The 13,129-nt window shown below is 38.1% G+C and overlaps 1 protein-coding gene across 3 annotated transcripts in view; it reads right to left on the bottom strand.

Annotated features, from left to right (window-relative positions):
• Positions 1-13,129, bottom strand: part of Herc1 (HECT and RLD domain containing E3 ubiquitin protein ligase family member 1) — a 178,223-nt gene that overhangs the window by 64,889 nt on the left and 100,205 nt on the right. For all 3 annotated transcript variants that reach the window (XM_069995206.1, XM_069995205.1, XM_069995207.1), the window contains exons 34-38: positions 10,990-11,166; positions 8,644-8,883; positions 7,887-7,970; positions 5,021-5,541; positions 1,604-2,379 (exon numbers count right to left, since the gene is read on the bottom strand). In XM_069995206.1, coding sequence (XP_069851307.1) covers positions 1,604-2,379; positions 5,021-5,541; positions 7,887-7,970; positions 8,644-8,883; positions 10,990-11,166 — 1,798 coding nt within the window. The remainder of the gene's footprint in view (positions 1-1,603; positions 2,380-5,020; positions 5,542-7,886; positions 7,971-8,643; positions 8,884-10,989; positions 11,167-13,129) is intronic.

The raw sequence follows: 13,129 nt of genomic DNA, 5'->3' as shown, positions 1-13,129 counted from the left end.
TTCAAGCCTCCATACTGCCAAATAAAAATTTTGTAAGAATTCATTTTTTCAAGAGACAACAGAGTTGAATGTTGATGGCTCAAGTTTAAAGTCAGCCTGGGCAGAAAAAAGTTTACAAAACCTCTTCTCAACAAACAGCTGGGGCTGGGAAGGTGGCTCAGTGATAGAGCGCTTGCCTTGCATGCATGAGGCCCTGGGTTCGATTCCTCAGCACCACATGAGCAAAAAGAAAAAAGCCGGAAGTGGTGCTGTGGCTCAAGTGGTAGAGCGCTAGCCTTGAGCTGAAGAGCTGAGGGACAGTGCCCAGGCCCAGAGTTCAGGCCCCACGACCGGACCCCCCCCCCCAAAAAAAAAAAGATAAAAAGGAAAAGCCAGCAGTGGAGTTAGGAGGGCTTAGTAGTAAGAGCAACTGTCTAACAAATACCAGGATTGGAGTTCAAACCCCAATACCACCACCACCACCAAAAAAAAAAAAAAAAAAAAAAAGAATGACAATGGAAGCGAAAACTTTTAACCTTAGAAGTTTCTAAATGTACTTCTGGAAAGATTGACAGAAAAAGTTAGTGTGTATGATATATGTGTGTATATACACACAAAAGCCTAATTGCTAAAGCTGTTTTTGCATAGCACTTTGATTCTATACCTATCTATAAATAGGCAAAGATAAAGGCATACAAATATATAAACTTTATGCTTTAAAAGGGATAATGATTCAACAATGGGAACATATATTTCCATATATATAAATATATACATATACATGTGTGTGTGTGTGTGTATATATATATATATATATATATATATATATATATATATGTATGTATGTATGTATGTATATATCCCTATCTGGTAAAAGAGCCTACAAATGAACATAATTAAAATAGCAGTTGCTACAAAGACAGCTAATTTTATTAGGTTTACTAACAAGCCACAATTGCTCCATAATCGACATGTTCTTAACTACTATCATATTATATGCACCATGCACTTCTCTCTGCTTATGTACTGTCTAAGTTAAGATGGGAAGGAAAGAAGGAAGGGAAAAAGAAAGGAAGGGAAAAAAGAAGGAAAAGACAACAACAAGACTTCTGACAGGCAGAGGAGGATGCTTTGTCTCTGCTGCCTCTCCACAAACTACAGGAGTATGTAGCACAAAGCAGGCACTCAATGAACACTTTCTGAATGAATCTCATTTTATTCAAAATTTATACTCTTCTCAAAAGTAAAAATTAGAGATAAAACACACAGTATGTAAGTCTAAAAAAAGTAGATTTTTAAAATGCCTTTTAAAGTATCTGAGAAATTAGAATATTACATATTTTGAATTAGAGCAATCAATAGTTGAGTACTTTTTGTGGCAAGAGTTAAATTTCAGCTTTCTAAAATTTAGTGATAATTTTCAAATCCTAATGCCTAAAAAAGCTAAAAACAGAAAAGTATAGGTAGAAATGATTATTAATATAAAAGACTAATCTAACAAAGAAAAAAAAACATGGAAAAATTTCTCTGGCCAAAAATCTTTTTTAATTTTTATTTTTTTTACAAATCACTTATAGACTGTGTCACTTTTGACAGTTATAAATAATTTGATCAAATAACATACCTTGCTTAATTTTGCCCCCAAACTGGTCTTCCAAAAGCCCATGGACCACTAGTTTATAGATCATGGCTTGAGCTCGTTCCAGATCAGCTAATCCCAATGCTCTCTTTATAGGTGACCGCATGACAGCCCGCTTCACCATGTGTCGCATCAAGAACTGTAGGGCTGCACGCATCTCCACATCTTCATGAACAACTGGAGAGCTTGCACAGTCTGAATTGTGGCCATTTTCAGCAAGAACTTTTGGTATGAGCAACAGCTCGGCATATTTACTACAGCCAAGAAGAGCACTAAGTGATTTCATAGCACCGAGGTAGAGATAGGACAGCTGGACTGCTCTGATTTCTGACTGGGCTATGTCATGGTTTTTGGACACGTGTTCGTGATTCTTTCTTTTTCCTTCTGTAATTTGATGCTGGGATTCCACACCTGGTAGTGTTGAATCTAAAGAAAATGAAGCTATTTCATTTTCTGATTTGGAACTTGTGGTACCCTGATTTTTTACATCATCAGATGTTAAGCTTGTTCGTACATCTAAAACAGATTCACTCTCAGGTTTCTGCTCAACGTCCCCTTTCTCCTCAGACTCATGACGATGTTTCTTTTCATGTCGCTTGATGCTCTGTTTCCCCATGTCTTCATGAATGCCTGTTAGATACGTTAGGTCCAGCAGCACAGAAGCTGTCAGGCCACGGAATCGCGCCACGTCAAACGGCAGTGGTTCACAGGGTTCCAGGTTATACAATGGAGTATCACTAGGCGACCAAAAAGTTGGGAAGCTTTAATAAAGATCAGAATGACACAGGAAAAAGCAAGTGAGGGAAAGACAGGAGGAAGGTACAGAAAATAATGTAGACAATACAAGATGTATCATGTGTACAATATGGAGAATAATTTACATACACCAAGTGTCATTAAAAACAGATAGAAAAATGAGTCTATTATGAGAAAATGGGGAGATGGGATGTTAAATGCAAAGCAATGAGATGTGCATGTGCTTTCAAATAAGAATATTCAGTACTATATAAGCTGGGAGTCTGCAAACTTTCCATCAAGGGCCAGATAGTAATTATTTTAGATCTTGAGGGTACATGGTCTTTGTTGCCACCACTAAACACTGCCATCATAGTGCAAAAGCCACCATTGACCTTTATTTATAAAAACAGGCAGTAGGCCAGGTATAGATTGATGTAAGTTATTTGAAAAACTCGCAAAATAAATCAAGTTTATTGCCAGGCACAGTGTCTGAAGCCTATAATCCTAGCTACTTGGGGGGTCAAGATCAGAGGATCACAGCTGGAGGCCAGCCCAGACAAAAAAGAACTTCAGGGCTGGGAAGGTGGCTCAGTGGTAGAGCTCTTGCCTTGCATGCATGAGGCCCTGGGTTCAATTCCTCAGCACCACATAAGCAAAAAGAAAAAAGCCCGAAGTGGCACTGTGGCTCAAGTGGGAGAGCGATAGCCTTGAGCTGAAGAGCTGAGGGACAGCGCTCTGGCCCAGAGTTCAGGCTCCATGACTGACAAAAAAATAAATAAATAAAATTAAAAAACAAAAACAAAAACAAAACTCTGCCAATGGCTAGGTTGAGCAGTGCATCTGTTTTCCCAGCTGTGGGGGAGCACAATGTGTGGGCACAGTGGTGCGCACCTGTCATCCCAGTGACACAAGTAGGAAGTAGAAAGCTCAAGGAGGAAGAATGTAAAGTGAGACCCAACCTTGAAAGTAAGCAATGAAAAAGGGGACTGGAAGTAAAGCCCTAAAGTGCTCAAGTGGTAGAGTCTGCCCAGAAAGTGTGAGACTCTGAGTTCAAACCCCAGTATTACCCTCCTACACACAGAAAATCCAGTGCATGATATGGGTAATAGCTCTTTATAACTTACATAAAAGGAAAGTTCACTCATTAAAAATTTTACTTTGTAATCTGTAACTTCTGCTTCTCCATTATAATTTAAGCAAAAATGATATTTCACAATATGTGGCAAGAAAGTCTTGAAGTGTAAGAATGTTTTATTTACACAAAAAAACAAAGTTTTAGTAAGTATATAAAGTTCTGTTATACTACTTAAATCTTAGTTCTAGGCAGGGCACCAGTGGATCACATCTTAGGAAGTTGAGATCTGAGGATTGCAGTTCAAAGCCAGTTAGAACAGGAAAGTCAGTGAGATTCATCTCCAATTAACCACAAAAAAAATTGGAAGTAGAGCTGTGGCTCAAAAGATAGCACCAGGCCCTGATTTCAAGCCCCAGGACTGGCACACAAGCACCAAAAACAAAAACAAAAACCAACAAAAAAACTTTCTATTTTACCTTCCTAATCTCATTTTCTCCTTTCCCTATTATATTGTATTTATACATTAACTAGGTATCCTAAATCCTTTCTAAAAGTAGGCAAAGAATAAAAGAATGTCATTGGAGTGTCAGCTTAGTGACAGATATAGTAGGGGAACAGAACAGGAGGGTCATGTATTACCCCTGAAATTAACTATGAGGGTCTACAGAATTCACTGGATTTTAAAACTATTACTTCCATAAAATACTAAGAACTACTACATGAGATTATGTTTGATATCATATTAATATATCCCTTTTTAGGAATTAAATTAGGCAATATAGAGAATAATTTATAATATCATTAAGAAATCCTTTTCTTCAATTATATAGCCATTAAATAAGTGAGTTCCCTTATGAAAGGAGTTACCTGACATTTTCCTTTGTGAATGTTTCAAATCATGTCTGAATACCCATTTAAATGTTATAATGACACAAACTCAGTTTTGTGTCAAATAAATGCGATATATATATATATATATCCAAAATTGTTGCCCATGGAAGGAACAGAAATATGTGCCTTTTCAAAAATGCAGAGTAAAAACACTCAAAGTCACAGATAATTCAAAACCTAATTTTAGTCACTCAATGTTCCCACTCTATACTCCCAGTCCTTCTAAACTAGCTTGCTTTTTACTATCCTAGTATATAATGGAAATAACATACAGGGAAAATAGAGATGGGGAGGGGTGTGTAATTCAGTGGGAGAGCACTTTTCTAGCATGTACAAGACCCACAGTCTGATCCCTAACATCACCCCCTACCACACACACACACACACACACACACACACACACACACACACACACACACACACACACGAGACAGGAAATCAAATGAAAAGGAAAAAGGATTCTTACCACTTTTTTATAAAACAAAACAAAACCTAATATATTTTTATAAATAATAGTATTTCAAAAACCATTGTTTTAAAAAGATACTACCTTCGTATAACCAATATTTAGCTATACTGGAAAGAAACATTTTTATAAGTTAACGTATAGTTTATCTAAAACACATAATTATAATCTCTGAGCAATGGTTCACTTTACAATTAGTTATTTGTTAAAAGTGTAATGCAATAGATCATACCTGATGGTAATTTCCGCTTCATCCCATTGGACCTTGGCAGATGTACTGCCCTCTTTGACCACTCCCAGCAGCGTGGCATGGCGCCCAGTTTGCTTGTGCACACAACGGCCTCCAACTCTAAGACCAGCATCAACTCCACCTATCACTGCCAGCACAGGCCACACCTCTGTGCAAAGAATTCTCAGCTGTGGTTCTGAGAGGTCCGCAAGGCCATGCCTATTATGTTTACCTTTCTCTTCCTCTTTGTTCTCTTTCTCCTCTCTCATTTCATTTTCCTCTCGGCTCTGAACTGAGCGGCTTTTCTTTAGCTTCTGACCTGACTCTTTAATACATATCTTAATTTTATGCAGCCTTTCCATCATTTTTTTGTTAATGCAGTAAGTCCAGCGGTCTGTTCGGTGAAGGATACGGATAAGTTGAATTGTGGCCTCAGCTAACACTGCTGCTACTGGACTACAAATTGGATCTCCTGGAAGTAAGTCCCGAGGTGTGCCACGCATCTGCATATCACAAATTTTCACCTACATGAAGAAAAGAGGGTGGAACATGTGATATTAATAGATCCTCTTTACTTGTAAGTCATTACAAGTTCTAGCAACTGGAATCTCACGTTGAACTCATGTTTGTCTTCTAATACCTGTATATGTTATCACAATTTGCCCTCAAAAGTGACTAGCTGGGGCTGGGAAGGTGGCTCAGTGGTAGAGCACTTGCCTTGCATGCATGAGGCCCTGGGTTCGATTCCTCAGCACCACATAAGCAAAAAAGAAAAAACCGGAAGTGGCGCTGTGGCTCAAGTGGTAGAGAGCTAGCCTTGAGCTGAAGAGCTGAGGGACAGCGCCCAGGCCCAGAGTTCAGGCCCCACAACTGAACCAAAAAAACAAAAACAAAACAAAAAAGTGACTAGCCATCAGAACCACCTAGAAGATGAATATAGACCAAGGTGTATGTTCCTGATGACTCAATTTAGTAAAAAACAAAAACACAAAACACTGAACCTGGAGATACAATAGCTCTCATCACCAAAACTCCAGAATAATGAGTCCTGGAATTATCTTGTATTGTTCAATGGACACAAAGATAAAATTACAGATCTATATAATAGGTAGTCTCAATTTGGACACACCCTGCAAATAGGACATAGAAGTTATGAGAGAAGTAAAACTTGGGTTCAAATTTCAACTTTGATTATCTTGGGAAGTTAATCTCCTTAAGTCTTAGCTTTTTCACATTAAAAAAAGGAGCCAATAGGGGCTGGGAAGGTGGCTCAGTGGTAGAGTGCTTGCCTTGCATGCCTGAGGCCCTGAGTTCGATTCCTCAGCACCACATAAGCAAAAAGAAAAAAGCCGGAAGTGGCACTGTGGCTCAAGTGATAGAGCGCTAGCCTTGAGCTGAACAGCTGAGGGACAGTGCCTAGGTCCAGAGTTCAGGCCCCATGACCGGACCCAAAAAATTAAAAAAAAAAAAAAGGAACCAATAATAATATCTGTCTCCTACACTTATTGTTTTTTTTTTTTTTTTGGTCCGGTCGTGGGGCCTGAACTCGGGACCTGGGCATTGTCCCTCAGCTCTTCAGCTCAAGGCTAGTGCTCTACCACTTGAGCCACAGCACCACTTCCGGCTTTTTATTTTTTGCTTATGTGGTGCTGAGGAATCGAACCCAGGGCCTCGAGCATGCAAGGCAAGCGCTCTACCACTGAGCCACCTTCCCAGCCCTCCTACACTTATTTTAAAAAGGAAATTATGTCTATAAACTGCTTATTAGTACAGTGCCAGACACACTGAACGTTTAAAAAACGTTCACTAATATTAGTAGTATTCTTAATATTAGTACTGGCTTCCTCAGGGATTCTGAAATTTATCATTAAAGATTTACAGATAGACTAAATAGACTGTCACACAGTTTAGGCTGGGTGGATTTCTACAAATCTGATAGATATTCAAAGCAGTAAACCAATATTACGAGTAGAATATTCCAGAACCTATTTAGGACTACAAAAATACCATCACGGAAAGGGATGTTATCAGGGACTGGGCAGCCTCCACTCACATCAGTTTTCACTGCCTTGCTGTTTGTTCCTCTATGAGACTGAGATCTGAGGATCATGGTTCAAAACCAGCTTGGGGGTAGCAAGAAGTCTGTAAGACTCTTCTCTCCAATTAACAACCAAAAAGCCACAAGTGGAGCTATGGCTCAAGTACAAAAAAGCTCAGGGACACCTCCCAGGTCCTGAATAAGCCAGCCCCCCCCCCAAAAAAAAAGGAAGGAAGGGAGGGAGTAGAGAAGGAGGGAGGGAGAAAGGGAAGATTATTTCTTTTATGACCATAATTTTTGCCAAAGAACCAAATTATACCTAATATAATTCTTATAATTCTCATAATTACACAAATGTGAAAGTTGACTCCCTATACTCAAAGTGCCAGAATATCAAGTAACAAATAATGCCTGAATACAGAGTAAAACCAATTTATAACCTTCTATAGAAGGATGAATTATAGGGGCCAGGCACTTTCTTTTTTGTCAGTCGTGGAGCTTGAACTCTGGGCCAGAGCACTGTCCCTCAGCTCTTCAGCTCAAAGCTAGCACTCTACCACTTGAGCTAGTGCCACTTCCGGTTTTCTGGTGGTTTATTGGAGAGAAGAGTTTCACAGACTTTCATTCCCAGGCTGGCTTTGAACCATGATCCTCAGATCTCAGTCTCCTGAATAGCTAGGATTACAGGTGTGAGCCACTGGCACCCGGCTGGCACTTTTTTCCAATAGTGGAAATATCTTATACTTACAAATTCTATCTGATGATGACAAACATTAATAAAAACAACAGATATTCTTTATACATAAATATGACAAAGTGAGGTTTCATTACCTTCTCACCGGGGTTGCTACTATAGAACATGACACACGGGTACAACTCTGCAGCATCTACATCTTCAAAAGCTAGTTTCGGTTCCTAGAATGTAGCAGGGGTGAAGAAAAGAAAAAGTAACAAAGTTTTTACTTTTTAATTTTTTAATTTATTATTCCTTTTTTGTCAGTCATGGGGTTCTCTCTCTGGACTATTTTGCTCAAGGCTATTCCACTTTGAGCCACAGCACCACAGCACCATTTGAGGTTTTCTGGTGGTTAACTGAAGGTAAGAGTCTCATGGGCTTTCCTGCCCAGGCTGGCTTTGAACTGTGATCTGAACTAAACTCAAGATTTTAGCTTCCTCAGTAGCTAGGATTACAGGAGTGAACCCCCAATGCCTGGCCAAGTTTTTATTTTCAAGTTGATAATATTTAACCTCATTAAAATTCAAAGGCCTAACAAGCTACAACAAAAGTTACTAGAGGCAAATTTCAACTTACTGTTAACCAGACATTCTTTATACTATATAATCCTATGTTGTTCACCTATTTCAAAATCTTCCTGGGACTCTATTACCTTTTTATTATTAGTTTGGTACACAGAGAAAATATTTTAAGAGTCAGAAAGTATGTTTTGGAAAAAGAGCAAGAAACTAGATAATATATAAGTTGGGTAGCTAGCAGTTGAACAATTAATTTGAATGTAAATTTGAAACAAAACAAAACAAAACAGAAAGGGGTGGGGTAGGGGCAATGCTTAGGTAGGGATTTCAGTACCTCTCCATTTTTCCCAAAGGAAATGGTCCTGGCTTCCATATCTAACACACAGGTAATGAAATCTCCTTGGGTAAAGCTGGACAAGGTTAGAGTCTGTTCTCCATTGTGATAAAGGTTACCACTGTAGGCCCGATAGAGCCACATATCCGAGGTAGTACGGTGGTTAAAGTCATGTACTGGCCAGCGAGAAACTCCAACACACGTGCCTTCATTACCTCTGTTTTCCTTCACAATGTAAAACTAAAATAAAAGTCATAAAGTACATTAAAACTAAAAAAAAAACCTCTTTATGTGCTATTAACTGTATTAATCAATACTGGGAAATACGTTTATAAATAATATTGATGCATTTATGGGAACCTGTTAGATTTCTTTTGCTCCTAAGTGGAAATAATGAATAATGAAATAACTTCATCAATTTATAAAGATTTTTAAAAGAATTTATTCTTTACCTTGTAGAAAATTCAGAATAACCACTGAGTACCTATAACATTTAAAATAAATAATTTTATACCCAGTCAGTTCATTCAGAACATTACAGATAATTAAAATTATCTCAGGAAAAGAAACATACAGGATTATTTTGTAGTAGTAGTAATGTAAATTCCTAAATTCCGTGTAAGATGAAAGTAACACCTAAATTTTTTTTCTTTATAAGAAGTGTCTAATGCTGGTCAGTAAAATGGCTGTTTCCAGAACCAGTAATAGTAATAACAACAACAACAGTAAAGACAGGAGCTAGGATGACTCGAATCAATTCACTTTGTGTTCAGTGTTTACTGTGCAATGTTATTTAGCAAATCCTTAAAAATTAAGTATTATTGTTACCCTAATTTACAAATGAATAAACTGAGGGCCAGAAAAAAATGAAAAATTTTAGCTTATAAGTTACTTATGAAGAAAAAGAAGTATGCCTCTTTCTGAAAATTATTAATAGAGAGCTTCAATTCCTTACACTCCGATTTTTAAAATCTACTCTAAATGGCAGGCCTAACATTGATAATTTTACAAAGGCCAGCTTCCATCCCTGACCTCTGATTAGTATCTGGGAGGCTAACTGATAAACAGGTTTCCTATAGTACAAAACTTTTCCTAAACAAATGTAAATAATCACTAGCTTGGAAAAAGTGAACAATGTGATTTATGCTAAATATCTGCTTTCCTTCTAAGAGTCTGGAATTTTGAGACATGCCAGAAAGAATACAGATTATATGAACCTTATCCAGGAAACAATTTGGGACTCCGAATCTCCAATGGGCCTCTTTAGAAACACCATACATATGGTGCTTGCTGCACTTTTGTTGCTGGGGAATTACTACCCATGGGCAAGATAGAACATAAGGAAGATATATATGGTACCTTCATATGCCACCTGTGCTTTATCATTCAACTTCGTATCTTTTACACATCATTATAAATCTCAACTATATCAACAAATCTTATGATTGTTCCCTAGTGAATCTCTGAATGTTAAGTGTGGCCATGGGACTCTTAAGACAGATGACAAAGACTTATCTCTCCCTGAAGCACTGGCTAAGGAGATGAATACTTTTGTATGCTGTTAAAATTACTATTACTGTTAATAAGCCTTAATTACTGTAGGCATCTTTTTTTAACGTTTATTTTTCTTTTGCCTTGAGCAAAAAACAATCAGCTAAGAAGCAGCTGTTGGAACACCTCATAATCACCTTGAAAAGGCCACATGGTAAAAAAAAAAAAAGCCACTTGCTGCCAAAGCACAACTCTGGCTCTAGAAGTCACTGTAACACCTAAACTTTTTTTTTTTTATAAGAAGTATCTAATGCTGGTCAGTAAAATAGTAGTAATAATAATAACAACAACAGTAATGACAGTCAAGACTGTTTAAAGCAGCTTGCATCAGACTTTTTGCCATCACAAGACTTAATAAACTCCATATGACCCTGAAGCCATATTCACCCAGGCCAAAGAAAGAAACACTGCCCAAGTGGCTCTACCAAATGGGAAGAGAAAGGTTCCAAATATTGCCACAAAGAGGCATTGGGTAGACCAAAGAATAAAAATTAGCTTATATTGCTTTCTCTTCCAGGAGAATGAGAAATGATTTTAAAATCCCGGAAAGTGAGCTTTGGGTAGACTGCAATGACTGCAAGTGTGTTGCTCATTCCTCCAAGTTGGAGGGAAAAACGTTAAGGCAATTCCATGGTTACAGCAAAGCTGTAGACTATAGAAGAAAGGAAAAAAAAGCAAGCAAAGCAATGCTCCTACCTTGACCTTTGCCTTTTACTGCTAAAGCAGCTTATCCTCACCTATGTTTAGTCCTATCAATGCTAAATTTACTTCTAGAGGTTTGAGTTATCTACATACCTTCCACTGATAGCACCCAGAAGTTACTCCAGTTGATGCCAATCCATATCCTTTTCCTCCACTGCCATGAGTTAAAATCTGTCCATTTTCCACAAGGCAACATTGAGCTTTTTCTGGATCAAAAGATACTTCTTGTATAGGAAGATTTTCATCTTCTTCTTCTAGCTCTCCTTGCTTCTACCAGAAAAAAAGCTATATCAGTATTTAGGAGTAAACCAAATCTCTAATACATAGTGAGGCTCCTTGGTTTTATTATATATATATTAAGTATCTACCAATTATTAGTTACAATACAAGGCAGTGGGAACACAGGCTAAATAGAGCATGGTCCCTGACTATAAAGAGATTATCATCCACTTAGGGGACATGGAAACAAATAATATAATTTTGCAGTGGGAAAATAACAAGGGCAACATGATCAATATGGTTGAAAAATAAGTGTTGAATCATGCTTGAAAAGGGCAAAGGAAGCATTCAAAAGACAGTGATTTGCAAGGTGGATCTTGAACAATGATAAGGCATTGAGCAGATGGGCAAAGAAGAGAAAGGTACTTGAGGCACTTTGTACATTGCCACACAATGAAGGTACAACAGAGTTGTGATCTGAAGTCCCTGCCAGCAGTATAGAATGTCTAGAGGCTGAGAACAGTAGAAAACAACCTAGAAAGAGAAAAAGGAACATGTTTGTGGAAGACCTTGTATGCCATATTAAGCTTTACACACTAAGGAATGTCTACATAGATGTCTTATCTACTTGATCAAATAAAGTGGATTTATCACTTTACCAGGGACAGGAAGGATGAATACAGAGAGAATAATCAAGAGATTGCTGCAAGAGTTCAGAGAAGAAATAATAAGTTCTCTGAAGAAATAAGAATGGCCAATAGACACATGAAGAAATGTTCAACTTCTCTAGCCATAAAAGAAATGCAAATCAAAACAACATTGAGATTTCACCTTACCCCAGGGTAGAATGGCTACAATCAAGAAATCTAATAACAACAGATGCTGGAGGGGATGTGGCCAAAAGGGAACTCTACTGCATTGTTGGTGGGAGTGTAAACCTGTTTAATCCCTTTGGAAAGCAATATGGAGGTTCCTCAAAAGACTACACATAGAGCTCCCCTATGACTCGGCAATCCCACTTTTAAACATTTACCTAAACGATCATAAGGCCATACTAAAGCACCAGCACAATTGTGTTTATCGCAGCATTATTCACCATAGCTAAGATATGGAACCAATCCAGATGCCCCTCAGTAGATGAATGGATCAAGAAAATGAGAATTCTATGCCTCCATCAGAAAGAAGTACATCACCCCATTTGTTAGGAAATGGATAGACTTAGAAAAAATGATATCAAGTGAAGTAAGCCAGACCCAAAGAAACGTAAGTCCCATGGTTTCCCTCCCTTATTTGCAATAACTAGTATAAATCTAGGATAATCTTACCAGACAAGCAGAAAAGGTCAAAAGCTATGTACATATGACCATATAAAATGATGCTAAGTGAAATGAACCCCAAGATTGGGATACAAGAGGTTTTATCTTTGTCACTGTTGTTTTTAATGTACTTTATGATTTTTTTGTTTCTTTTGTATGTTCTTCCCTCTGTGGTATAACTGTTTTCACTATTTAATTCCGCTGCCCTGTATCTTGTATATATATTTTTCTAATTTGGGGGAAGGGAAGGGAAATAACAAAATGCTGAAACAAGGATACGGGTCGAGGGCTGGGAAGGTGGCTCAGTGGTAGAGCGCTTGCCTTGCATGCACGAGGCCCTGGGTTCAATTCCAGTACCACATAAGCAGAAAATAAAAAAGCTGGAAAGGGCGCTATGGCTCAAGTGGTAGAGCGCTAGCATTGAGCTGAAGAGCTGAGGGACAGCGCCCAGGCCCAGAGTTCAGGCCCCACGACCGGACCCAAAAAAAATATTTTTTTTAAATTAAAAATTAAAAAAAAAAAAAGGATACCGGTTGCCCCATTGTAACAATGAGATGTACAAGACACTATGTTGAACTTTACAACATGAGGAGGGGGGAGGAAGGAGGAACTGGTGGGAAGGGAAGGAATGGTAGGGGAAAAACAAAGAAGGGGGTAACAATGCTTGATAGGAAATACTCATTACCTTACTCATGTAG

Source organism: Dipodomys merriami, unplaced genomic scaffold (assembly GCF_024711535.1).
Source record: "Dipodomys merriami isolate MVZ:Mamm:240054 unplaced genomic scaffold, mDipMer1.0.p SCAF_48, whole genome shotgun sequence".
NCBI lineage: Eukaryota > Metazoa > Chordata > Mammalia > Rodentia > Heteromyidae > Dipodomys > Dipodomys merriami.
The sequence above is the reverse complement of the archived record's forward strand: the minus strand, read 5'-3'. Positions and strand labels throughout refer to the sequence as shown.